Source organism: Hylaeus volcanicus, chromosome 4 (genome assembly GCF_026283585.1).
Source record: "Hylaeus volcanicus isolate JK05 chromosome 4, UHH_iyHylVolc1.0_haploid, whole genome shotgun sequence".
In the NCBI taxonomy this organism is placed as follows: Eukaryota; Metazoa; Arthropoda; class Insecta; order Hymenoptera; family Colletidae; genus Hylaeus; species Hylaeus volcanicus.
The window spans coordinates 24,295,647-24,322,547 of NC_071979.1; the positions used below are offsets into that span (position 1 = coordinate 24,295,647).

General features: G+C 44.9%; 3 protein-coding genes across 5 annotated transcripts in view; 2 read left to right on the forward strand and 1 right to left on the reverse strand.

Annotated features, from left to right (window-relative positions):
• LOC128874767 (angiotensin-converting enzyme) overlaps positions 1–26,901 on the reverse strand; it is an 81,440-nt gene that overhangs the window by 34,336 nt on the left and 20,203 nt on the right. The gene's annotated exons all lie outside the window — the stretch shown is intronic.
• On the forward strand, positions 1,989–25,076 carry LOC128875834 (titin-like). Its single transcript, XM_054121750.1, has 6 exons — positions 1,989–2,559; positions 3,796–4,401; positions 4,624–4,671; positions 15,405–15,548; positions 15,645–15,770; positions 19,482–25,076. Exons 1-6 carry the CDS (start codon positions 2,548–2,550, stop codon positions 20,787–20,789), a joined length of 2,244 nt encoding a protein of 747 aa, XP_053977725.1. The 5' UTR covers positions 1,989–2,547; the 3' UTR covers positions 20,790–25,076.
• On the forward strand, positions 25,130–26,733 carry LOC128875045 (uncharacterized). The gene is made up of 2 exons (XM_054120356.1): positions 25,130–25,141; positions 25,396–26,733. The coding sequence occupies exons 1-2, from the start codon at positions 25,130–25,132 to the stop codon at positions 26,599–26,601; spliced, it is 1,218 nt and encodes a 405-aa protein (XP_053976331.1). The 3' UTR covers positions 26,602–26,733.

Here is a 26,901-nt window from a genome sequence, read left to right on the forward strand (position 1 = left end):
TAGATAACAGTGGCCCTCTGGTCCAGACTGGTTGCGAAAATTTTGGAGAAGGACACCGCGGATGCTGGCTTTCGAAAGACAGCGGACCTTTCCCTTTCGCGCGCAATCGCTTAGGCTCGACGATGATCGACGACGAGAAGCGTCGCGCGCAGGGAATTGTAATTAAGAGAGATATTTCACGCGTTGTCGTCGTGGAATGCAAATTGCGCGCATCGTCGGAGGTACAGCGCGAAGCCGACGGGGACGGGAGTCCAGGTCGAGTTAATGCCATCAGGAAAGAATTTCTGTCGCCACGATTTTCGGCCCGTTGCGTCACCCGCCTCGAGAATTTTCTCTTCGAAGCTTGGAACACGCGATGCTATCGTTGCCATGGATTGAAAATTTGAAAATCAACATCCATCTCATCGATAAGGAACACCGATCAATTTCGGTCCATCTTTCACTTGGACAGAGAAAAGTTCACGTTTAGGGGGTAAACTACCCTTGACACCGTGAATGAAAGACGTTAGGAACTAACGAACATGAAGTGTCGAATATAAATAAAGTTTGGCTTTCGGCGAATAAAAGCGTGCAATCCGCACACGTGCGTACTTATGCAGAAAATCTGCACTGTAATTACGAATAATGAGACCAACGGAAATTAGGGTCCTTTTTAGTCCCCGCGATTCACAGACACATTTGTCAGCGTTAATATATATTTTATACACTTTCATCGGCTATGACGTAGGATCAGGTGTCGTTAAAAAACGTTGAAAGTCATTAATGCAACGTTATGACTAATGCTCCGTGACTCGCGGTGAAAGAGGAGAATGTTACAAGATACATAACGAGTTGGCAATTCCAAATTGCGATTGCAATAGACCGATGTTGTCTCTGAAAGTGGAGTGTCCAAACTGGAGTTAAGTGCTATTACTGGCAGCTTAACGTAACTCGTTACAAAAGAGTTACAAAATTAAATAAAAATATGTTGCGCGTATTCGTACCGAATTGCTAGTGTAATTGAAAGTTCATTAAGCGTTATGCAGTAGGAATGCGATCATCAATCTTCGAATCTATGATTAATGAGTTTCTGAGCACTGAACAGAGAAAATTGATCAAAGTAACCGGAACTGTCTGTCGCGAATAATTTAAATAAAGCGATAACGAAGTAAATTAAAACGACACAGTCACCTTCGTCGTCGGGTTACGTAATTCAATTTAATTTCCATTAAATACACGTTTACGGTTCGTCGATGCTCTGCAGCTATTCGCACGGGCCTCTACCAAATTAATTACTGTATTCATGTAAATTGTACGTTCGGTCGCTTAATTTTGATATCAATTAATTTTCGTATGGATTCGTCAGCCACCCCCAGTCGCTATAATTATGCACGGCTCTATATGTACAGAACTTTCCTCGATTTAAAAGAAAGCAAATTCTAGTTGGGTCGTATTGTTTTTGATCGCACGGAAATATTCTGCAACATATTTTGGCCATTCATTTTCCTCGATTATTATTCTTCGATTTTAAGAGAGAAATAAAAGCATTCGGTATTCGAGTTTTTCTTATAACTTTTAACATTTCTTCAGAATGATTTTCGTGACTCTTCTATACCATGGACACATTTCTATTTTTCAAATTCTAAATGATTACATCAACTATACCTAATACTTTACTTAATTAAATTCAGTATTCACTTCGAAGCATGCCACTTATTCACACGCGTACATCTAAAAGAAATAGCTCTAAAAGATAAGCTCGTCTCTCGAGGTACAAAAACGGACCCATGCACACCCTTAAAAGATTGACAGCCCCTCGAGACCCTTCTGAGACCAGAGATGAGCAAAGTCCTAGGCTTCGAATAAATCTGAAATTTGCCGATGTGTTTGTCTCGTTTCCTTCTTTGGAAAATGTTCAAAAGAGGAAACGAGACAAACATATCGGCAAACTTCAGATTTATTCGAAGCCTAGAGTTTTGCCCATCTCTGCCCGATACCCTTCTCAACAATTCCCTCGAAAACATGTGCCAAATTCTCACCCTAACTGGCTAAAAGATCCCCCCGAAAAATCCCTCTGGAAGACACTGTATCCCCAGCCGTCGAATAAGATCCCTGCCGCCCTAGCTGCCATCGTATCGCTACGTTGAAAATGTATCACTCACCGAAGATCGTGAAGCTGGCCCCGTCGTCCGCGAAAAGTAAAAATAGGGTCAAACGAACGTCAGGCGTCGGTCGCGCGAAACGACTCGTGCATCGGGGCATCGTCGGTGTCCGCGTAACGGAGGACCTCGAGCCGGAACACAGTGGGGATCGAAGGAAGAAGAAAACGAAATCGTCGCCGTGGGAGAGGGACGGTTTTCGAGAGGCGTGGGGGAGGCCGTGTGCCCCAAAGGGGAGTGGTGGCCGATCGTGGTCGTTCTGCGCGAACAAAGAGGTGTAACGTGGGGGGTACGCGACTTGGGCCCGGGTGGCGAAGGCGAAAGCATGCCGCGTATATAAGGCGACGAACCGCCGGCAATCAGCATCCAGTTCACTTCTGGACGCACCTGGAATATCTCGAGAGCAAAAATGAGAGTCCTGGTACGTCGACGCGTACACCAAAAATCGTCGTGGTTCGAAACGGAAGCGGTTCGAGCGACCTAGTGACGAGATACCGGAAAGAGGGACGCGATCGTCGCAGTGAACGGTTTACGAGGGGGAGTGTGTCTTTTAGATCGGTTCCAGTACGCTTTCCATGCGAGGGAAAATCGTTAACGAGTCCGAATCGGCCGTCGAAGTTGTAGAATCCCGGTATCAGTGAATCGCATCTAAAAAATAAAGAAAGTATTAAGAGTCAAGGTTGTGCAAGGGTTGGGGGCGGAATACTTATGGCGACTAGTTTTGTTGTCGCTTTAGCGCTTCCGGTGGCGTAGGTACTCGCCCTTCCAGATGTATTTCTACCTCTGGCACGTCTGGACACCTGGGCAGGCGAGATTTACTCAGTCGATAGCGTAAAGGTGACGACGAGACTAAACGAGCCGCGTCTGTGAGATCTCACCCCTGGAGGTTTCAGCAGTCCGTGCACGTAATGGATTACCAGAGATTAACCCCGTCGGTTTGATTGATCGTTTTTTGAAGACGATCAACCAGACTCGCGGGGAAATTCGGCAATCCTTTGCCGTGCATGGGCAGTCTTGAATTGGGACAGTGAAATCCGAGATCCACTGTTTCCCAATCGACGAGGCGTGTCGCTTATGGCAATGACACAGCAGCGTTTACGTTGACGATTACTGTAAAACATTTTCGCGATGGTTTCGATAGTCACTAGTGGGTCTCAAACCGAGTATCGTTTACAGTAGGTTCTATTAGGTTGGACAAAAAGTTCGTTTGGATTTTAACGTTCAAGTAAACAGCGATTTTTCTTAGACAAGGAAATATATTTATTCCGTAATACATTCGGCAAATCCCTTCGAATAAATCTGAAGTTTGCTGATACGTTTGTCTCGTATCCTCTTTTGAAAATTTTCCAATTTTTATTCAAAGTCTAGGGTTTTGCCTGGTTTACTTTCTCTTAGAATTTTTCTTCATTTTTTGGGCATTCGTGATTACTACTACACAAATTGCAAAGAGCGAACCACCGCTTCAAAGCGAACGAACATTTTGGCCAACCTAATGCTTTCGTAGAATCCTAATTCCATAGAAATCGAGGTACGTCGCTCGTGTGCTAGATCCCTGTACCGAAAATCGCGCGATCCGTTTGCAACCGGTTTCTCGAATCGCTTTCGTTCTCGTCGACGACCAGTTCGTACCGCGAGACACTGACACTGTGGTTTCCAGATCTACGCGACGGCGTTCGCCGTTCTGATCTCGTCCACTTGGGCCGCGGAGGCCGAGAAGGCGGAGCCGCAGGAGGCGGACAAGACCACGAAGAAGCAGGAGAAGAGGGGTCTGTTGGGTCTCGGTTACGGCGGAGGCTACGGCTACGACGGCGGCTACGAGCTCGGCGCTGGTGGACACGGTGGCCTGGAATTAAGCGGTGGCCACGGCTACGGATACGGCAACCTGGTCGGCTACGACCACGGTCACGAGCACGTGAAAACCGTAACGGTGGTCAAGAACGTCGCTGTTCCGTACCCAGTTGAAAAGCACATACCCTATCCCGTGGAGAAGCCCGTTCCAGTCGCCGTGAAGGTCCCGGTACCGCAACCCTACCCGGTGGAGAAACCCTATCCAGTCAAGGTCTACGTCAAAGTACCATACCCCGTCCCGCAACCCTACCCAGTCGAGAAGAAGGTCCCTTACCCAGTCCAAGTGCCCGTCGACCGTCCATACCCCGTCAAAGTACCGGTACCACAGCCGTACCCAGTGGAGAAGACCGTCCACGTTCCAGTCCAAGTACCAGTGCCGCAACCGTACCCCGTAGAGAAGCCTTACCCTGTGCCAGTCAAGGTTCCAGTCCACGTACCCTACCCAGTCGAGAAGATAGTCCACGTCAAGGTTCCCGTCGACCGTCCAATCCACGTGCCCGTGCCCAAGCCTTACCCCGTGCACGTCGACAGACCGTACCCAGTTACAGTCGAGAAGCACATACCGGTGCACGTCAAGGTACCAGTGGACAGACCGTACCCTGTCCCCGTCGACAGGCCGTACCCCGTCCCAGTGAAGGTGGGCGTACCGCAACCGTACCCCGTCGAGAAGCCTGTGCCCTACCCAGTCGACAGGCCGGTGCCAGTCGAAGTCAAAGTTCCGGTAGACAGACCGTACCCCGTCCACGTCGAGAGACCGGTCCCGTACGCGGTCGAGAAGCCCGTGCCTTACCCGGTCAAGGTGCCGGTAGCCGTCTCGGTCCATCAGGAGCACGGCTACAACGACTGGTCGGGTAGCCACGGTTACCACTAAAGTCGATCGAGTGCCGTCGGTCCGGTCGCTCGTGAACCGATCGGACGGTGGACAGCGACCTGGGGCGATCGACACTTTTAGGTTACACAAGGAAAACGAACGAACGAACCGGTTGAGAAGACGCCGTGACGCGCGTCGAGCCGCGTCGCGCCTTTCTTCTGGCATCGGAGACGCGACGGACGAGGACTTCCGGTAGGATCGAAGACGCCTCGATGGTCGGGACCCCGTGACACAGTCGACGCGCGTCACGTCGGAGAGATGCTCATTGTTGGAACCCGCCTTCGGTGACCTCCGCTCGCAAACAGCTCGCTTATCTCACTTTTTCTACCGATACAGCAGAGTATGTATTTTTTTACGAAATATAAATGTTAGAGATACGAAAAAAAAAAGAAAAACAAGGATGCGTTTCATTCACGAGCGATCGCCTCTACGAAGACGGTCTGCGTTTGACCTCGATCTCCTCGTTGTCCTGAACTCATCTCCTCGCTTTCGTTCTCCGCGAGCCTAACCGCCGAAGGTTTCTCGCTTCAGCGTTCCGAATTCTCTCCACCAACTGTCCCAACTTCGTCCCGTCGTATCCGCTCCTCGTATCGATAATTGGCGATTCCAATTTCCGAACCTCGCGTAAGCCGGATAATCCTCGAATTTTGCACATGTTCTCGCTGCGCGTCGAGCAAGGCTGTACCATTTTCGCAGCTGGAAAATCGATATACGATGGCGCCGTTTCGCTTTCGCGCGCAACGCGATGGGAAAAAGCGTGCGACCACTGTTCGGCCTGCGCAAACCGTACGAGATTGCGATCCGTAATTAATGACCCTGTTACGAAAATATATTTCTTTCGGCTTGTAAGCTATGCATATGCAACGCGTATGGTAATAGCCGTGATTTTTATACGACATCGGTATTCGAATTCGTCGAGATACCGATCTAAGAAATTTATGTTGGATCCTCTCGACGAGGGCTGACGATTCTTCTTCTGGGGGGACTGGGTAGCTGATGCGAGCTGACAGGGGAGTGTTATGTATCAGCTTGTCCAGAAAGTTTGTGGCAAGTTTTAAGAAAAATTCAAAGGCACATTTGAATTTGCTATATAAATATATGTACATATATATATTTATTATATATGTATGTACATATATTTAGTATAAATATATATACATATATTTATATACCAAATTCAAATGCGCCTTTGAATATATATAAATACATATATATAAATAAATATATATATATATAAATACACACACACACAAATATATATATATATATTTATTAGATTATATATGTATATATGTATTTATACGTATATGTATATATTTGGCATGTTGTATATGTATGTATATATTTGGTATATGTATATATACCAAATTCAAATGTGCCTTTGAATTTTTGAAAAATATATATATATATATATTTGATATATTCAGAGCTGTATCACCTACCAAAAATCGATACGGACTTTCCAGACAACCCAATATAAGTGGTACGAACGTTTAGGACGACGTGATATACGCAGTAGAACTCTATTTATCCAAATTCCGTTTATTTGAGCCGACGACGCCACCGTGCTATCTGAACACTTTGCAGAGCTTTTATTATCGAAATTCCAGTAAAGTCTGCTCGTATAAATCCTGGTTGAATCTGGTTGTCCTTCGATCGATTCGGATAAATGGAGTTCCGGTGTATCGGAAAGGAAGCCCATAGGTGAATTTATTGTTGGCGGCTCGCGATGGTTCGACGATTCGACGATAGCATCGAATGAACGATCGTTGGATCTCTCTAGGTAAGTTCGTCGGGGTGGTTGGTCACGCGTGCACGACGGAGATGGGTTTATCGGCGACGCGAGATCGCACGGTGCAGCCGCGACCCAGTTCGCTAGCTGCCAACACGCCCCTGCCAAATCGATGCTCTTGATCACCCCTCGCGTCCACGTACCCTCGTAATTTGCACCGACGTGGCGCCCGACAGCTCGTTGCTTCTCAACCCACTTCTATTTTCTGCGGGAACTTCGCTCGAGCCCGACCTGGCCAATGGAAATTCACCGAGACGATCCTAAATCCTCGCCCACTGCCGAACTTTCTCCGTTTCGAATATTTTCTGGACGTTTCGGACCATCTCTCGAACGTCGGTCGAATAAATTCTTGTTGGTAATCGTCAACTAAATCTACGAATAAAGTACGTTTGCGTAACGAACACCGAAGTTTATTTCCTTTAGGGCTGTTTTATTTATCTTTTATCCTTCCTTTTATCCTCCCGAAAATATTCCGTCCAACTCTTCGCACCAAACAGTTGCTTCGTATCGAAGAGACGAGAGTAACGAAGTTTTATTTATCTTTTATCCTTCCTTTATTCCTTTTTATCCTTCCCTTTATCCTCCCGAAAATATTCCGTCCAACTCTTCGCCTCAAACAGTTGCTTCGAAGAGACGAGAGCTGCCAGCGGTTACGGCGTCTACTTAAAATTAGACGTCGAAAAGGTAATAGAAATCCTATCTTTTCTTTCGATAATCTGGAAATACGACGGTATTAGGGTCAACAGATTATCGTTATTAACACCGAAGCCCGTCCTCCGGAACTTGGAACGAGCCACCGGAAAGTTTAGCAACGGTCTCGAGAATAACATTCAATTACCATGGTTGCGCGTTCGTTAAGCAACCACGTGGATGAGTTGGTAGCCACGCGATTTCATATTCGCGAAGAATAGCGGAGGAAACTTCCTAACGACGGAAAAACTGTGCGTATTGCAACATCCGCGGCCACATTAATGCAAATAACGTAGAAGTATGTAAATATATCACTTTCTCTTTCCTGCAGATTTTTTTTTTTTTTTTCATGAATAGAGCACAGTTGTACGAATCTATTAGGTTGTCCGGAAAGTTCGTGGCAATTTCTAAGAAACATTCAAGAACACGTTTGAATTTTAATATATACAGTGGATGTAGAATGTGTTCGTACACCGATCAACTTTCCCCCAAAATTTGAGATGACTACCAAGGGTCGATAGGGAACATAGGTAAACTTTCTTGTAAAAATCGTAACTTCGATGTTCAAGGATCAGTCACGATTATATGATTGAGAATCGAAGAAGTCTGTGGATTGAGTCGGTAGGGTTGAAACTTTTAGAGAGAAGAAAGTCTCGATTGACTAGGGAACGATTAGAGCTGTTACTAGGATCTTCGATTAAGTCGGCTAGTTCCTGTGAAGGTTTCCGTAACGGAAGGCGACGGAGCATGTCGGAAGATCGCGCCTTCTCGGTTAAGTTCCGCGCTATCGACCCACTTTGGCCGTGCCCAACCGACCACCACTTGACTCGCGAACGACTTACGTGCTTGTCCATTGGACGAACCGTGTTGTTAGTGTTGTTACGCAACTGGCTCGTTGCCGCACGCGACTTCAGTCGAGGCTGAAAGTGAGAGACCTCCCTTCGCCTCCGACGAAAAGATCGCCGCTGGAGAAACTCGCGCGAAACCGTCCCTTTCCCTTTCGACGATCCTGCAAATGCAACTGACACACAACTCCCTCGTTTCTGTAGAATCTTTCGACTATCTGAGAAAAGCTAACCAATCGATGTACGAGAGCGCCGATGATAAGGGGATGTACCATTGATTTAAGAAATACTTTAGCAAATAATTTGGACTACTTTGTTGGGAAATTTGAAGGAGATATTCGTAGAATTGCCAGTTACAATCTTTAATGTCGAGCGGTGTCAACCATTTGCAATCGAGAGGTGACTCTCGGTCCCTATTAGGTTTCACGGAGCAAATCTACAATACCCGAAGTTTTTAGGTTTAATTTTTTTTCGGAGCTCGACGTATCAATAAAATGACTGTCGGTGAGGTAAAGGTGACCTTATTCTCAAATTTAGATAGCTTAGAACTCGTAGCAATAGAATGTTAAGAAACATCTCGAGTTGCTGGTAGATACCAAAAAAAGGCCTCGAGTGCAAAAGGTTAAACGCCCCTGAAGGCTAAGGAATTTTTAAATGCGTTTAATTGTATTAATTTGATTATAATGTATGCACTTTGATACGTGAGGGATAAAGTATAGATCAGTAGGAACATTCTCGGATCATTTTCAGTACGATTTTGATTGTTATTAAGTAATTATCAATGATTAGCTTTCTTTTAAAAACTTTTAAACGATCACAGTTTCTCTTATGGCTTCCCGGTATGCAAATTGCGTCTCCACGAGGCAAGAAACAGTTATAGCCATCTCGCGGTCAATAGGTCGAAGTAAACTTGGACTAGACGCAGGCACCTGTATGCCAACACTGAATTCGATCTAATTTTTTCATTTTTTCACAAGCAATTTTACATTATGCCAAGCATACTGCTCATTAATTAGACTTTTAACTTTCACTTAATGGCCAGAAACTGGTCCAAAGTTCATTATTTAACAAAGAAAAGAACAATTAATATGTGTGCGTAAATAAAGTCTTGGAATCAGTTTATTTGAAGATATCAATGATAATAGAGGTCGAAGAATATTTATGCAGCTCTATTATAACATAACAATGCTTGTAATATTGCTAGAAAACCATTATTGAACGTAATAAATAAAATTTGTTAAAATTATTATTTATCGATGACAGCGCCACCATCGGGAAAACGCACTAGTTTGTCCTCGATTAGTTCCACCCGTCGACGCTAGATGGCGTCAGTTGTATGAATAAAAAAAAAGTTTTATATATTCTAAAACAAATTAGTGAACAAGTATTGTTATACTAAAATGTGAATGAGAATCATTTTTCAACCCTTTAATCCTATATTTCTTATTTAAAAAAAAACCAAATGACGCCATCTAACATTGACAGCGGGAACTAATCGAGGACAAACTTGGACGTTTTCCCGATGGTGGCGCTGTCATCGATAAATAATAATTTTAACAAATTTTATTTTATTACGTTTAATAATAGTTTTCTAACTATATTACAAGCATTGTTATGTTACAATAGAGTTGCATTAATATTCTTCGACCTCTATTATCATTGATATCTTCAAATAAACTGATTCCAAGACTTTATTTACAGAATTATTAATTGTTCTTTTCTTTGTTAAATAATGAACTTTGGACCAGTTTCTGGCGATTAAGTGAAAGTTAAAAGTCTAATTAATGAGCAGTATGCTTGGCATAATGTAAAATTGCTTGTATATAATGAAAAAATTAGATCGAATTCAGTGTTGCTACACAGGTGCCTGCATCTAGTCTGAGTTTAGTTCGACCTACTGACCACGAGATTGCGATACCGTTTTTTGCCCCGTGGAGACGCAATTTGCATACCGGAAAGCCATAAGAGAGACTGTGATAGTTTAAAAGTTTTTAAAAGAAGTCATTGGTAATTATTTAATAGCAATAAAAATCGTACTGAAAATGATCCTAGAATGTTCCTACTGATCTATACTTTATCCCTCATGTATCAAAGTGCATAAATTATAATTAAATTAATATAATTAAACGCGAGAAACTGCGATAGTTTAAGTTTTTTTAAAAAAGAGCTAGTCATTGATAATTACTTAATAGCAAAATCGTACCGAAAATGATCCTAGAATGTTCCTACTGATCTATACTTTATTCCTCATGTGTCAAAGAGCACAAATTATCTGTAGAAAGTTAAGAAACAACAATACAAAGCGTACACTTTTAATCACTATAAATCCTATGGAACGCAACGTATGATCAACTGAAGTACCAACAAAAAATTATCACGCATTACACTTTACGTTCAATAATCGTTATCCAGTGACTCGTGTCGAACGTAAACGGGAGTTCATTATCGTTAAATAAATTTGAAGATCGCGTTGTTCGCGTTAACATCGACGTCGAAAGTTTAGATGGAAAGTTAATATTTTTAATCGCAGTTTCTACTTGCTGCAACCTCGATCACGCTAATCAACGATGTTACTCGAGACACATCGATTTACTACCGATGTACTCCTAGCTGGGATTCTACGATTGACGAGTTGCCCATCGATATTAACAATGTTCATCTGCTCGATCGTATTGGGTTTCACGATTATTGGTTGTTCGGTAAACACGATATTTTGCCTATCATTGGCATCCATTGAAAGTGAAGGCGGGAAAGTATGGTAAAGACGCGGAACGATCGAGACTTAGCGTAATTACATAGCATTTCCATTCTCAATATCGCTGACACGCTATCGGGACGTCCATTTGACATGCATCGCGTGCCTTCGAGCCATACCACCATACCAACAATTTAATGCTAACAAATTAACATGACGCTGCATATTTTCGAAATCTCGATTTTTTAATACCCCTTTCTCGTTTGCTCTAGCGAGTCGCGAAACGAGCTCGATCAACCAGCCTTTTAACACCATTTGGAATTCTAAATATAGCCAGAAAATGCTTTCTCATCTATCGACTCCAGTGATGGGCAAAATCGTAATCGCGAATACGAATACGATTGTAATCGCATCTTTCCGAGTTGTGATTATGAATAGGACCGTATTTTCAAAGGTTTACAGCCATAGAAATTCTTTACCTCAAAACCGACATCAGATTCGTGTTCCTCGTATTAAAAAACTTAGAGAACCATGCTTTTGTCAAAATAAAATTTTTTTAGAAAAGTTACCCTATCTAGGGTAAGAGGTCTAGGGTTCTATGGGCACGAATTTTAATTGAAAATTTTTCATTTTTGATTTCGACGAATGCATGGTTTTCTAAGTTTTTTTGGGGCGAGGAACACGAATCTAAAGTCGGTTTTGAGGTAAAGAATTTCTATGGCTGTAAACCTTTAAAAATACGATTGTAATCGCAGCAAAGTTTGCGATTACGATTGTAATCGTATTCGTAATCACAACTCGAAAACATTCGATTACTAATCGTATTCGTATTTGCGATTACGATTTTGTCCATCACTGATCGAGTCCCAGGTGTATATTTTACTTCAACTTATAAATGCCATACTGCTACTAACTTATCGATCTCTCCAAAAGTAACAATATGCATCGATCGAGCATTATCAAAAATAATTACCTCGATCGATTCACTAACTATCCACGATTCGGTATAACTCAGCGATTCCAAATTGCCCCCACCGAAAAGTAGAATTCATCTTCCAGAGCGTCTTCAGCGACGTTTCGAAAAGAAAATGAAACTCTCTCCTCCTTAAACGGAATTTAGCGTATCGCCGCGGTAAAAAATCTAAATAGCTCTTACGCGATAAAAAGTCGTTGAAAACAAACGATATTAAGCATCCAAGGCTAGTAATTATCGCGTGTTCGCCGCGAGACGATTTCTGTTAATGCGATCTTCGTTTTCTCTGCGACGCGAGGCGTCGACTGCTCCGGTTACGTCTATTTACGCGGACTGTCCACGCCGCTCGCGATTATGGCTGCAACCACGACACAGTTTCCGTCGACGGTGTCCACGGCCGTGAAAGTCCTCGTCGGTTTCTGTTTACCGCCTTTCCGGTCGTTACCCGGAAGACTGCGGACGTTGTTCTCGGTTTAACGAGACGCTTTTTTCTCTGTTCCTTTTTTTCGAACAGCTACTTGGTTTTCCTCCAGGAATGTCGCCTGGAGATCGGCGATTTATTGTAACAGGCGTTTTACAAGCGACGAGGTTCGGTGTTTGGAAGAAGGTGGCTACTTCCACCGTTCCGTAGAAATCACAGACAACGAGAGTCCCACGCATTCATTGGAACAATTTTTTTGTCCTACGATCTTTATCTCTCGCTTTCAATTTCTGCGTGACTCACATAGCGGATTACCATAGGCAGAGTTCTCCACGGAGTGCTCTCAAAGTCGCTGCTAGATAAAAATCGCGTCGCAAAAGGCGTGAAACGCCTCCATCGGGGTCCGGTGCCGCTCATTCAGACTTTCCCTCGCTCGGAAACTAATTAACCATCCTTTTAGCGAAGGGGTCCGTCTTAGTAAAGCTTTTTAACCGACTTCGAAAAGGAGGAGGTTACTCGATTCGACATGTATATTTTTTTTTTTTTTTTTTTTGCTACTTTTATATGCTACCGGGTGAGACTAGGGCTTTTTATCGTTGCTCCTCTTTGATTTTAAGGGAAACAACGTCCTTGGGGTCGTCCACTTTCTTCGTGACTCTGCACAATTCTCAAATTACAAAAAAAAATATTGGGTTGACCGGAAAGTCCATGTCGATTTTTGATAGATATACATCCCTTAAAAGGTGGAAAGGTTGCGAAACAAAATGGTACTCATGCAATTCAATAAATATAAATTAAAATTCAAATGTGCCTTTGAATTCTCTTTTTTAAGTTGACGCGAACATTCTGGACAACCCAATATTACAAAATATTTCAAATCAAAATTGCACTGTCCCTGGAGGCCCGTTGAGTACCAAGAGAAGCTCTCCTATAAACTTTTCCTTTAAAAATTAATATTCCAGGTTATCTGGACAAATTTCAGACGCTGTACAATTTTAATTTAATATTGTTTACAATATCCCTTGGAATTTAAGAGTGACTCTATTATGAAGGATTGTTTTCCTCTTTAAAATCAGAACGTGGTACCAGTGAGGCAACAGAGTTCCTTCATCCTTACAGGGTCAGGGTGGTCCCCTTATGGTTTAACCCCGAAGCTCGGAAGGTCATTGTTTCGATTAGTTTCACTATCTACAGCCTCGCGAAAGCGATCGCCCCACCATGGAAGAGTAATGCGTGCAGCCTCTAGGATGGGCATCGAGAGACGAGTATATAAAAGCTGGCGAGTCCACGCTGTCGATTTACTCGCCTCTAATTCGGATCGCCGATCACCGGATACGACCTTGAAGAAATCGGTTCGAGCGTACCCTCGACCATGAGTAGCACGGTACGTTTCGGACGTGGATGAGAATCTCGTGGCTCAGTGACAGTGGAATTTTCGTGTCAAAGTTCGGATTGCACTGGGAGTAGTCGAATGTTTCTTGCGTTGGGATCGTAACGTTTTTTTTTATCTCTGATCTATCGTCGTTTTCCAGAGCTACATGGCGGTCGTTCTGTTACTGTTCGTCGCAACGCCAGCGATCTTTGCTCTGTCCGACAAGGACGAACCTTCTAGGGGAAAAACGCTTTTCACGAGGACGGAAAAGCCGTCTAATCAAGGACGAACAGTGCAAGTTTCAGAGAGGGAGACCAATGACACCCTGCAGAGGACCACTAGAGGATCAGACTGGATCAAGTCGGCTGGAAAACGATGTGCGTAAACTCGAAATACAGTCAGTCTCATAAGTGGACTACGGATCTTCATGCAAAATAAAATCATCGCGAACGTGCCTAGAGAAATTGAACCTAAATAGGAATTTATTTTAATCTGCAAATATTATAATATGAACTTTACTTTCAATCTTTTTTGTATCCTTGGATACTGTTTGCATTTTATAGGTTCTTGTACATTCAAATCCGCAGTCTACTCATAAGTATTCGTACCCTTTATATGTAGATAGAATAAAGTTCTCCAAATTAGATGATAGGTTTCATGTTTTCAAATAAATATTTCATTATAAATACGTGCATGAGTAAACTTGACACATTTATTTGGAAACGTCAAACCTATAATTTAATTTATACAAATTCTTCAATAGACGTAGAGAGTACGCATATTTATGGAACTGATCGTAAATAAAACAGGCAAAACTGCACGATCCTAAAGTATACTCCGAAGCCACGTTCACTTTGTACTCGATATCAGGGGTTTTATTTAGTCCAGAATACGTAACAGTCCATGAGAAAATAGGGAAGGTTCGAGTCACCATTTTGTGAGGTTCCAGCCTGTTCAAAAAATAGAGACTCTCGAAGTGAGCATTTGTATAAAATAGTTTCCATGGGGCTTTGGAAAGACCTCTTCGATCCTTCTAGACTAAGACTCCTAATCTAAGAATCTGAATAATCGCAGACGACCCTTACAACCAACCGACATCAAACGGCGATGCTGAACACCTAGACGGCGAGCCTCTGGACGAAGGAGGGAGCTATTCCGGAGAAGAATCGTTCTTTTCCGAGCACGGTGGTGGCGTTTCGCAGGAGGGCCATGTTCTGGGTCACCACGTGCACCAGGACGTGCACAAAATGGTGACGGTAATACAAAACCTTGAACTCGAAGTTTAGCAAAGATCGACCCGAATACTACGACGAATACTACAACAAATTTCCTGTTTCAAACGAAGGTGATAAAGAAGGTGGCGGTCCCGTACCCGGTCGTGAAGAATATCCCGTACCCCATCGTAAAGAACGTGCCCTACCCTGTCAAGGTACCAGTACCGCAGCCGTACGCAGTGGAGAAGGAGATACCGTACCCTGTGAAGGTCTACGTGAAAGTGCCCATGAAAATTCCCAAGCCCGTACCAGTGATCAAGGAGATACCGTACCCTGTCCACGTGCCCGTGGATCGTCCGGTACCAGTCAAGGTTTACGTTCCAGAGCCTTATCCTGTCGAGAAGAAGATTCACTACGGGGTGAAGGTCCCCGTGCCTGAACCGTTCCCCATCGAACGCAGGATACCGGTCCCGATGAAGGTTCCCGTGCACGTGGCCCAGCCTTATCCAGTGGATAAGATCGTACACTATCCTCTGAGGATCGAGGTGGAGAGACCTATTCCCGTCCCTGTACCGAAGCCTTATCCCGTCCCAGTGGCGAAACCTGTGCCCTATCCAGTGGAAAAGCCCGTACCCGTGCCCGTGAGGGTCGAGGTGCCTCGACCAGTGCCAGTACCAGTCGACAAACCTGTTCCCGTCAGGGTTAAGGTCTCGGTGCCGACGTTCTATCCCGTGGAGAAACACGTACCGTACCCGGTAGAAAAACCGGTGCCTGTACCCGTGAAGGTGCCAGTCGACAGGCCTGTACCCGTTCACGTGTCCAAACCGGTGCCCTATCACGTCGAGAAGCCTGTCCCTTATCCCATCGAGGTACCAGTTTCTGTACCTGATCACAGCGAGGAGAGCGGGGCGGTCTCCTCCGAGTCTGAGCATCAGGATTGGTCGCGGTGAACCGATAGCACACATTTGGTTAAAGATGATAATAAGAAGTAACTGTTAAGAGTTTTAGGTCGTCCCAAAAGTTCGTGCCATTTATACTTCTATTTCTCAAACGAATATGTGAAACATACTCTTAAGTGTCACAAGAGAAGATAATCTGTCTCATTTCACAATAGTTTCTCGCCTCTCTCACATAGTCATTATGCTGTTACTAGAAAATTTCTGTGGTTTTTTATTAAATTTCGACACAGTCTTCGGCGCGAACTTATGGGACGACTTGATATATTTCCCTTACTTTCTGCAATGTTGTTTGCGAATAAGGAAGTCGCAAGTATTTTAAGTAAATTTAGAGATAACTGGTATGGTAGATGAGGCTTTGAAATGACGACGTTGCGTATGCGATTACGCAATGAGAGGATATTTATTTGTTTCGCGAAATTAGAAGGTTAGTTGTTATGGAGTATAGCGGCAAGGTGTGCACGAGAACCACCCTGTATATAATGATGTATATACATCGTATATTTGGAATTATAAATTGGTACAACGATGAATGAGTATGGAGGCTATCATTGATCCAATTTCATCATCTTTTCATCGTAATATTTCCCTCGAGATATTTCGTTAGGTTCAAGCAGGATCAGTGTTGCGAGAAGATTTCTTGAAGAAGTGCAACCATTTACGCTGTCTTCGTGCTTTGTTTCGCTCAACTACAGGTATCTTTCTTTGTTTACTTTCGTATATATCCGAGACAGCGAAAAATACATGGAGAATCATTCAGAAATCCTGCGCAAGACTCCGGTATTACTTTCCGAAGATCGACAGAACACAAAACAAGGTCCTCTGACTACGCTAAATCCACCTATAAACAAGCAACGCCATCTTTCTCACGCTGCAACTCCCGATAGAATTGCGATAGAATTGCACCGCATGCAGCAACCTGCATCCCGTATCGACGGTGTTCTTTTATTCTAGTGAGTGCATACTCCGCGAGAGGTTGTTCTTTGCAAAAATAAACGAATCCTCCTCAAATAGTCGCAAACCTGTTCTCCAATTAATTTCCATCGCTATCTCATTGCGAGCGATTTTCGAATACGTTCGATCGACGACTACGATGTGAAAGCGTAACTCAGTTTTAATTCCGCGCGAGTATGGTAATATTCCGCTGCAAAGTAGCGAGTCAACCTGGAAACCGGTACTTCCTCGAACGTGCAATTTAGATCGACGTCGCGAGAGCTTCTCTCCATAAAAACAGCGGAATCTAGAAGTCGCCGATTCCATTCCGCTCACGTTTTTCCGCGCCTCGATGAAATTGCAATCGCGTCGGGCTGTGTCGTAATTGATTCGCGTAAAATAAACGCCATAACTTGGAACCTTGATCGACGCTTTCCGCACGATCGACCTACTTTGAGTTTAATTAAAGATTACGTGCTTCAAACGAGCACAGTTTCAAAGAAAAATTTCGAACGCAGTTTACTGAGCAAAGTTTTAAAAACGAGAGTCGCTCGAGAATGGTACTTGTGTCGACAGTTTTTTCAACAAACCAGGTTCTCATATCGCAAATAGAGAATGACAAGCGGCGTACAACGGTTTCTAATTCGTCCGAGAGAATAGAGGAAGAAAGTGGCGCGGTTCAAGATGGTAAAGCGCACGGAGAGAACTTTTATACCGGTTTCAATTTCTCTGAACTTGCACGAGAAACTCGTGCGATCGACGAGGACTAGGAACGAGGAAAGAGACGTGAGGCGACTGAGTAAACAATGCCGTCTAATGTAAATTCCGTGGCAGCGAAATCGCGAGGAGCGTTTTGATTGTTATTCGGCATTCCATCCGTCCCAAATTCAACGAAATTGGCCCTATTAGGCGGGTCCGTTTCGACCATCCACGAGGAAATGAACTCTCGCACAATGAACTGTGCTAGAGTCATATTAGTAAATTTTAGGTTGTCCCAAAAGTTTCTTCCATTTCCTTAAATAGTAATACATGCACAACGTTTTATGTATAATGTTACATTATTGAGTTGCGTACAATTCATTTTGCTCCATTATAGTTACGAAATTAACATCTAAGAAATTAGGTTGACTAATTCTATAAACAGCGCCACACAAAATAACTGAATGCAAGTCACGGAAGAAACTTTTGCGACAACCTAATAAATTATTGATATTCTCGACATATGATTAGATAGTCTACTCGAGCAGAAAGAGGAAACAACAGGTTTGATTATTCCACGAAAAGGGATCAGAGCGTTCCGTGACGAACGATCCAAAGCAACCGCGTCTTCCTGTTGGTGCAAGATTCGCCCGGTTTTACGATTGACCATAGAAAGCGAAACATTCGCTTTCATCTGTCAAACGTGAATAGCGTCGCCATTCTGGCGTGCTTTTCATGAGATTAACGAACCAGAACCCGGCAGTCGGCGATCTTGTCTCGTAAATATTAACATGAGATATCCCGACGTTTATCGAAGAATTTGACGAAGGATCGCGTGAACAAAAATCCTTCTGCAAAATCACAGTTGAAAATGGAATGGAATTCTACTGATCGACTCAGGTTTGGTTTGACCTTCGATCCTTAAAAAGATCACGATTAACACACTGATAGATAAATCACGTAATGTTCCCGCAAACCAAGCTTCGATTCTTTAGAGATCTACGCAAAAATGAATAACATTTCCATCACCCAGAAATCAACGAAAGCCAAGAGTTCTTCCGTGACGATAATTAGACGTTCCCTTAAATTTCTTTTCTATCCGCGGAAAAACCGTTTTACGAGTCAAATAACCAATGGCCGCGCTTCCGCGGTGTCGGGCTCCCGTGCGCCAATTTACGCGAGAAATAACGGTCGCCTAACCGTGGATAATTGTCACGAAGAAGGTAATGCGAGCCTATAAAGGACTAAGCTGGTCGAACAGGCGAAAGTCGTGGACGGTATATAAATAATACTGGTGCACCGTTCGGTTTGGATTCAGTGCACCTTGATCCATCGCCTCGGTTGGAACTATCGTCATGGGACGTTCGGTTGGTAGCTTGACCTTTCACCTTCCTTCTCTTCCTGATAAACTGTAATCTTTGTCGATATGGAACGGAAGGTAGAAGGTCGACAGGTGGTCTGTGTTTGTTTGGTAACGCTTGAATGTAGGATAAAGTATTGGGTTGTCTGGAAAGTCCGTGCCGATTTTTGATAGGTGGTACACGTTTGTTTATATTGGAATGGTTGAAAACAATTAACATGGGTGCATCCCTTAAACGGTGGAAAGGTCGTGGAACAAAATGGTATTTATATAATTCAATAAATATATATATCAAAATTCAAATATGCCTTTGAATTTTTCTTAAAAATTGCCACGAACTTTCTGGACAACCTAATAGATTTTATCATTTAAAGGATTCGATCTTCAAGCAGAGATGGCCGGAACCCTAGGCTTCGAATAAATCTGAAGTTTGGCGATATGTTTGTCTCGTTTCTTTCTTTAAAAAATGTTCAAAAGACAAAACGAGAAAAACATATCAGTAAACATCAGATTTATTCGAAGCCTATTTGTCCATCACTGTCTTCGAGGTACTTCCAAACAAACTTGGACGAATCGTCGACCTTTTAGCTGCACACCACAATTGTGTTCTCCCTCGATCGACGAAGTCTATTCCTAACTCTACTGCTAACTTTTCATACCGTTTTCGTCGACAGCAAAGCGTCGTCGCGTTGCTCTGCCTGTTGATAGGCCTAGCGTGCTCGGCCAGTCGCAGAGAGGATCTGGAAAGAGCCGCGGAGCTGGCAGTGGAGAGAGCAGCGGAAAGGGCTGCTGAGAGGGCAGTGGAGAAAGCCCTGGAGAGTGGAAACACCACCACGGTAACGGAAACCGTGAAGGACACCCACTCCAGCGTCAGGAAGGCGTCTTACCGCAAGGACTTTAACGACGACCGGTCCGATTATTCCTTCTCGATGGAAAAGAAGGATACACAGGACGAAGACTGGAGGAAGTTCTCGAAGAGCCTCAGCGATGGTCCTTTCGGGGGCTGGTCGAGCAAGATGGACTGGAAACGGTTCCCCAGAAGCGAGGAATCGAGCCGGAGTTACGAGGCCTCGCCGTGGGAGAATCCGAAAGTGATAACGATAGAGAAGAAGGTGCCAGTACCTGTGACCGTCGAGAAAAAGGTCCCGTACACCCTGTACAAGCCTGTCCCGTACGAGGTGAAGGTCCCGGTACCTCAGCCGTACACGGTCGAGAAGAAGGTACCGTATCCTGTGAAGGTGTTCGTGAACGTACCGGTCGAAGTGCCAGAGCCTTATGTAGTGGAAAAGAGAGTGCCGTACGAGGTGAAGGTCGATCGACCTGTACCGTACAGACTGGAGGTTCCAGTCCCGCAACCGTACACGGTAGAGAAAAAGATACCAGTGGAGGTGAAGGTGCCGGTACCTCAGCCGTACCTGGTCGATAAGGCAGTGTCCTACGAGGTGAAGGTGCCCGTGAAGGTACCAGAGCCTTACGAGGTGGAGAAGAAGGTACCAGTCCCGGTTAAAGTCTTCGTGGACCGACCTTACCCGGTACCAGTGCCCAAGCCGTACCCTGTCGAGGTCGAGAAACCTTATCCAGTGCCTGTGGCTAAGCCCTATCCCGTCAGGATCAAGGTACCGGTCGACAAACCTTATCCGGTACCCGTCGAGAGCCCTATAGCCGTTCCAGTGAAGGTCCTAGCGCCCCAACCCTACCTCGTGGAGAAACCTGTCACGGTGGAGGTGAAGAAACCCTACGCCGTGCACATCAAGGTGCCTGTGGACAAACCATACGTGGTGCCCGTGCCTAAGCCAGTACCCGTGACAGTGGAGAAACCCTTCCCCTACTGGGTACAGGTGCCCGTTAAAACCAATTCGGATTGGAACGCGAAGGAAACTCACGAATTCCACGATAGGAATGGCTCGAACAGGAAGGAAGATCGTTCGAGAGCTGGCGACGAGAGCAAGAAGTCGAGCAGGCCTCGCAGGAGACCTCACTGATTGCACGTATAAGTAGGATTCACAGAGACAATTTTGGGGGTAGTGTTTAGTTTATTTATTTTCGAGTATCCGTGACTCGTGCGAAAAGGGGAAAATGAGATGGATACTGGGACGACTGATGTTTCTAATAAATTTTCAAGCTGAAACAGTTTACGATGAATGCTTCGTATGAACGAATGAATAAAAGTGGGAACCGATGTGGAATATATAACAATTTGTTACTCGTAAATAAATCTCGAGGATATGTTCGTTATTAAAAATAGAATCGATCCGACTATGCTGACAGTACCGTGAATTTTCAGCTACTTTCGTTACCTAATAATTCTAAGCACATCATTAACGTTAGTCATCAACGATTACCTCACCGACCGGAGTCTTTTCCCTTGGACGTGATGGAGAGTGGCACGAATACGGTTAAATACATGTAAAGCACACGCAGTGTACACAAAGTACTCTATCCTTCGGTCTCATTATCTCTCCACGTAATTAAACGCTCGAGCGCCCGCGATCGCGTGAATTTCCCACGATTCCGATACACGTACACCTTTGATCCGGTTTTCTTTTTTTTTTTTTTTTTGAGAAATTCCTCGCGAGGAAGTGCTCGCCGCATCGCATTTACCATCGCGATCGCGAATTCTTCACGCGTTCCGGCGCGTACGCAACGGAATACGGAATATCGCAGCGGTAAAATCGAGCAAGGCTCCTGCGAGCGCCTTTCCCCGATCAGGAGAAGAGCCGCGAGTCTCGTTGAAAAATTATCCGACGATCGAGAGTCGTAAACTCTCGTTTAATTGTCCTCGTGACAGCGGATACTCTGCTTCCGTTTACGTGAAACGGCTACAGTCGATTTCGTTTTCAGGAAAAAGTGTACTTATTTATTTCTACAATGCATCAGCAATTTTTTTTTCTATTATGTATTGCACGAACAATTCACTCTCTTTGTTTAGCTGAACGAAGAGGATAAACATCGTTTTACTTTGCAATTCTTTATTCAGCCGAGTAAAGAAGATAGGTAACCGTTCTTGCCATCAACAAAGCTGTCTCGAGAATAAACAAGAAAGACGTAAATGTCCAAGCTATCGTTATCCAGACTTTACGAACGTAAGGCTTCTAGTAAGGATTGGAAAGTCTCGTATTATACTTTACAAGCCTCTTCATCGAGTCACAGAATAAACAAATAAGTTTACGAAGTTTGTAACTTATCCATTTTCTGAAATTAAAAGTGAGACGCTTCTCTGCTGGATGTCTAATAAAGAAGCCAACGACCGGTTTCGCTGTACTTCCTCTAAATTTTCCAAGACTCAGAATGCGCACGCAGCGCTGCCTGAACTTGTATCAGTTATTTATGGACAGGAAACCTCCACATTTTAATTGAAACTCGATGGTCTCGGGTTTCCACTTGCCTCTCAAAGTATCGGAAGCCTACGAGAACGCCAGATTCTGACAGCATGATTGCTACCGAATACACTCTCACCGTCGATGCTGCTTTCCCACGTTTCAAAACATCTAATAAATTTCTTCTGCGATAGTGCTCGAAACGATACCGTGGATTCTCGAAACAAATTCCTGCCTTTGCATAGCAATCAAGCTATCAGTTTCGCTCGATTTAGCTAGGAGAACTCTACGCTAGAGGAATCAGGGTCCTCGGTGTACTTTTTCGCTTTCGTAATCAATTGGGTGATGCCTAAACTGCAATTAAGTTTTCATCGAAACCAGAGAGAGACGTGTATCTTTCGCCGAGACTTTTACCTTGTCCAAACTATCTCTGATTACGTACTGCACGTAATAAGTCGATCTTCTTCGGTTCGTGCCACTTGGCGAATGCTACTTTTCCTGGACACTGATTTATTTTATAACGCGACCTTTTCCCAAGTATCAAGTAAACGCGAAATTACCAAACTTTCTGTTTTTTTTCCGATTATAAATAAATTCCACTATTCTCAAGTAATTATTTCTTCACCTTTGCCATTTAAGCATCTCATTTCTTTTTTAATAATATAATATTTGCCTACTTGCTGAACTAATGTACCGTGACAATTCCAAAACGAGGTGAGCTTTTACACTAGGAGCTTTGCACTAGAAGTGAGCTTTACACCAATAATTATCACACCAATGATTTTCCCGTGATCCCCGAACAAAAAATTGAAAATCGAACAGATCGAAGCAAACGCGTAATTAACGATCGCCGACGCGCGGCGATAGATCTAACGGGGATCTACGCGATCAATCTCGAGCCCGGTGTGGATTTCATCCATAGTTACCAACACGCCCGATCGTATATCCAGCTAGCCCCCTCTATCGAACGGACTTTCCCTCTCTCGCAGCTTTTCATTTTCTGCTACCCTCCCTCCAGGGTCTCTTCCTTCCTGTAGCTCTCCTTCTCAGACCAAAGGACCTCGTCTCGGACGAGAGGACTCGACCACGGGACTGGAAACGTCGCAGTCGCGCGCCAGTGTCTCTCCGTGGGGACCGGATGAAGAGGGGGCACGAGTCCTGTCGAGAAACTTTGAGGCCTGGAAGGAGCTGAAGTGAAAGACGGAGACAGGACCCTCGGAGGCTCTGGCTCGAGTACGAATTCGCGGGCCCAGTGGCGTAGCCCAACGGTTCAAACCTAATCGAAACGTTTGGCGCAGTCGTTGATCGATCCAAGCAATCGCGTAACAGGTGGATAGTTCATTTGTCCAAGTTTGTTTGGCGATTTTATGACTTTCTAACGATGGCGGAGATAAGGAGGAACAAGGATTCTATTCTTCCTATCTCGGCCATCGTTAGAAAGCAGCTAATAGGCGGCTCGTATTGGCGAGCGAATATGGACAAATTGGCTGTCTGACATAATTACTTGTGGATCCATCAAGGACTGCTGATTTCGAACAGTAGCCAGAACAGGACATGAACGGCTTGCTTGTTTCGTTAACGTCCCCTGTTTAAGGAATTCCTGAATTTATGAAAATATCGGGAACCACCAGGTCGATCGAGATGATCGAGCCACGAAAATATAATTCTGGTTTGGTTGCAAGCCTCCTTCTGATGATGGTCGAGATAATAGTTAATTAAATGTGAAAAGTGCATCGCAAGGTTCACGTTTTCTATTCAATGAACAAGGAGGAGCCTCGGAGATCATATCCTTCTCCTTATCTCTACCATCAGAAAGCGATGGATACCACGAGTTGCTAAACAAACTCGAGTAATTGTTCCTAGCTAATCATCGCACAGCCCGCGATGGAATCTGCGCAGGATCCTTCGCAGGACATCTTTCGTCACTCTTCTTTTCACCGAAGGTTACCCAACGTAAAATCGATTCGATGAGATTCGCGAACCTATCGACACTTTCTGTTGGAATATTTACTATAATTTTATTTTACTACAAACATAAATGTACCGAGAATAATACAGTGGCAAGCATATAAATAGGGAAAATTTATAATACGTTGTTCTGCAAACCCCATTGGTATTTCTCCTTTAGTCTTTACATACTTTAAAAGTACATTTCTGAAACTTTACAATGCTACATAGTTTTCATTACTAATTCCGTTTAATGAATAAAAAAAAAAAAAAACTAGTAGGCTTGAAATAAGGACATTTTTAGGGATCATCTAAACAGGGAACTACAGAATTATTTAACGAAAGAGAAAGTTTATGCCTGCCCTCTTATGTGTCTGAGAGGACACCTATAGTTTCCTAGAGCCTAACCAGATGCGCGAAAACTGCAGTATAAATCTAGAAATTCTTTCTACCTTTTAATCTCGAGCAGCTCCACGTAGAGAAAAGATCTCAGCTTATTCGTGTCATTTTAGTAATAAATATCGAAACTTTGAATCAATAAATCTAGTACTTCGTCGTTTCGTTATACCCCATTTCCAAAACTTTCTTCCACCCATTTCTCTCGTTCATCTTATCGTCGTCTTACATTTCGGTGACAGCTGCGTCGAACGGTAGCCAAAAGCGCAGTGTCGTTACGTCACTGTTTGCGTCACACGATTTTACAAGGTGTCGTTGATGGATCAATTAAGCTACCGCGTAGGCCTGAGTCAAGGCGCGTCTCTTCCGTGCCTTTCACCCTGGAAGAGGATCCAGGCGTCGCCTACGCCACTGCACGCGGTTATGGAACCAGCGTCCTGGCCACCAAGGATTCAAAAAAATTCTATAACGTCGCGCGAGTGGCCGCTCGCGCCGTGTACGCGCGTGTTTCACTTTTCCGCGGAACTTACACGCAAGGGGGGCTCGCTCGCTGGCTCGCGATGCGCGTCGGGGGAAAGCGGACTATAAAGACGGTGGAGCCTTGGGGGGAAGTATCCAGTGAAGTCTGGGCTTCGACCAGTTATCGAAGTGCCTCCGCGAACATGAAGATTTTGGTGAGTAAGGAAACACCTATCCTCCGAACACGCCTGGTGTCCACTTGGTAGGCTTTGCTCGTGAGAATTGGCATCGAGAGCAAGAGTTTTTCGAGCCGAGGAGCTTCTTAGGCTCTCGATAGCTGCTCTCGCGTGGGAACTTTACTTTCGAGAAACGTTATCGAGAGTAAGAGTTCTTTAAAGCGAGAATTTCAGCGCCTCGCTCTCGATAACGATTGCTAGGAGCAAAGATCTCCAACTTTAGTTTGGAATAGTCGAGTATCTTTGTATTCTACCAATTCCATCGATTCCAGCTTCTCACAATCTTCCTGGGCCTGATGGCCACGGCGCTCAGCGAGGAGGCCAAGAAGAAAGACACCGAGGTCAAGGACTCGAACACAGAGAAGAAGCAGGATAAACGGGGCCTCAGCCAATACGAAGGAGGCTACGAAGGTGGCGATTACGGCGGAGGACAGGAACTGTCGATATCCGGAGGAGACTCGTCCGGCTACGGTGGCGGATACGCTTCGGACTACGGTGGCGGTTACGGCAGTTACGGCAGTTACGGCGGAGGCGGAGGCGGAGGCGGCGACGAACACAGCAAAGTAAAGGAGATCACCATAGTGAAAAGCGTGAAGGTTCCCTATCCGGTCGAGAAGAAGGTCCACTACCCCGTGGAGAAGAAAGTACTGTACCCCGTAAAAGTCCCGGTACCACAGCCGTACCCCGTAGAGAAGAAGATACCAGTCCCCGTGAAGGTTCTCGTCAAGGTCCCAGTGCACATCCCCCAGCCCTATCCGGTGGAGAAGAAGATTCCGTACCCTGTGCAGGTGCCAGTCGAGAGACCCGTGCCTTACAAGGTCTACATCCCTCAGCCCTATCCAGTGGAGAAGAACGTCCCGTACCCTGTGAAGGTTCCCGTACCGCAACCCTACCCGGTGGAGAAGCCTGTTCCGTACCCTGTGAAGGTTATCGAGCACGTGCCACAGCCGTTCCCGGTCGAAAAGGCAGTACCGTACCCGGTGAACGTACCCTTCGACCGACCGTACCCCGTTCACGTGCCCAAACCGTACCCAGTTCCAGTCGAGAAGCACGTACCAGTGCCCGTTGAGAAGCCAGTGCCCTACCCTGTGAAGGTTCACGTGGACAGACCCGTGGGAGTGCCCGTCGAGAAGCCAGTGCCTTACGAAGTCAAGGTACCTGTCCCAGCGCCCTATCCAGTGGAGAAGCACGTCGCTGTCCCCGTGGAGAAGCCCGTGCCCTACGCGGTCAAGGTGCCCGTCGAGCGACCTGTACCCGTGCACGTCAACAAGCCAGTGCCCGTGGAGGTGGCCAAACCTGTGCCCTACCCTGTTAAGGTACCCGTAGCCGTGCACTCGCACGGTTACGGAGGAGGCTCCAGCGGAGGCTCCGAGAGCTACGGAGGAGGATCCGAAAGCTACGGTGGAGACTACGAGTCCAGTTACGGGGGACACTACTAATCCCTGGAAGACCCCAGCCGACGCCTTCCGGCTATGCGACTATGCCAGGCGTCGCGTTGCTTTTCTATCTCGAAATATGATTGTTAAGGGAAAGTAGCTCTTTCTTTGTTAATGGGCGAGAGCAGAGATTACTCGTAGCTGTCCTTAACGTTTGTACTTTCTAAAGAGCAATCACAATAATTATATATAATTCTATCCTGGAAGGTTCGAGGACGCGCCCGAGGGGTATGTATTTATTGTATAATCTGCCTTTTCAGAGTAACGCTGGACCGAGAGCTGGCCGCAGGGTATTTGTACAGC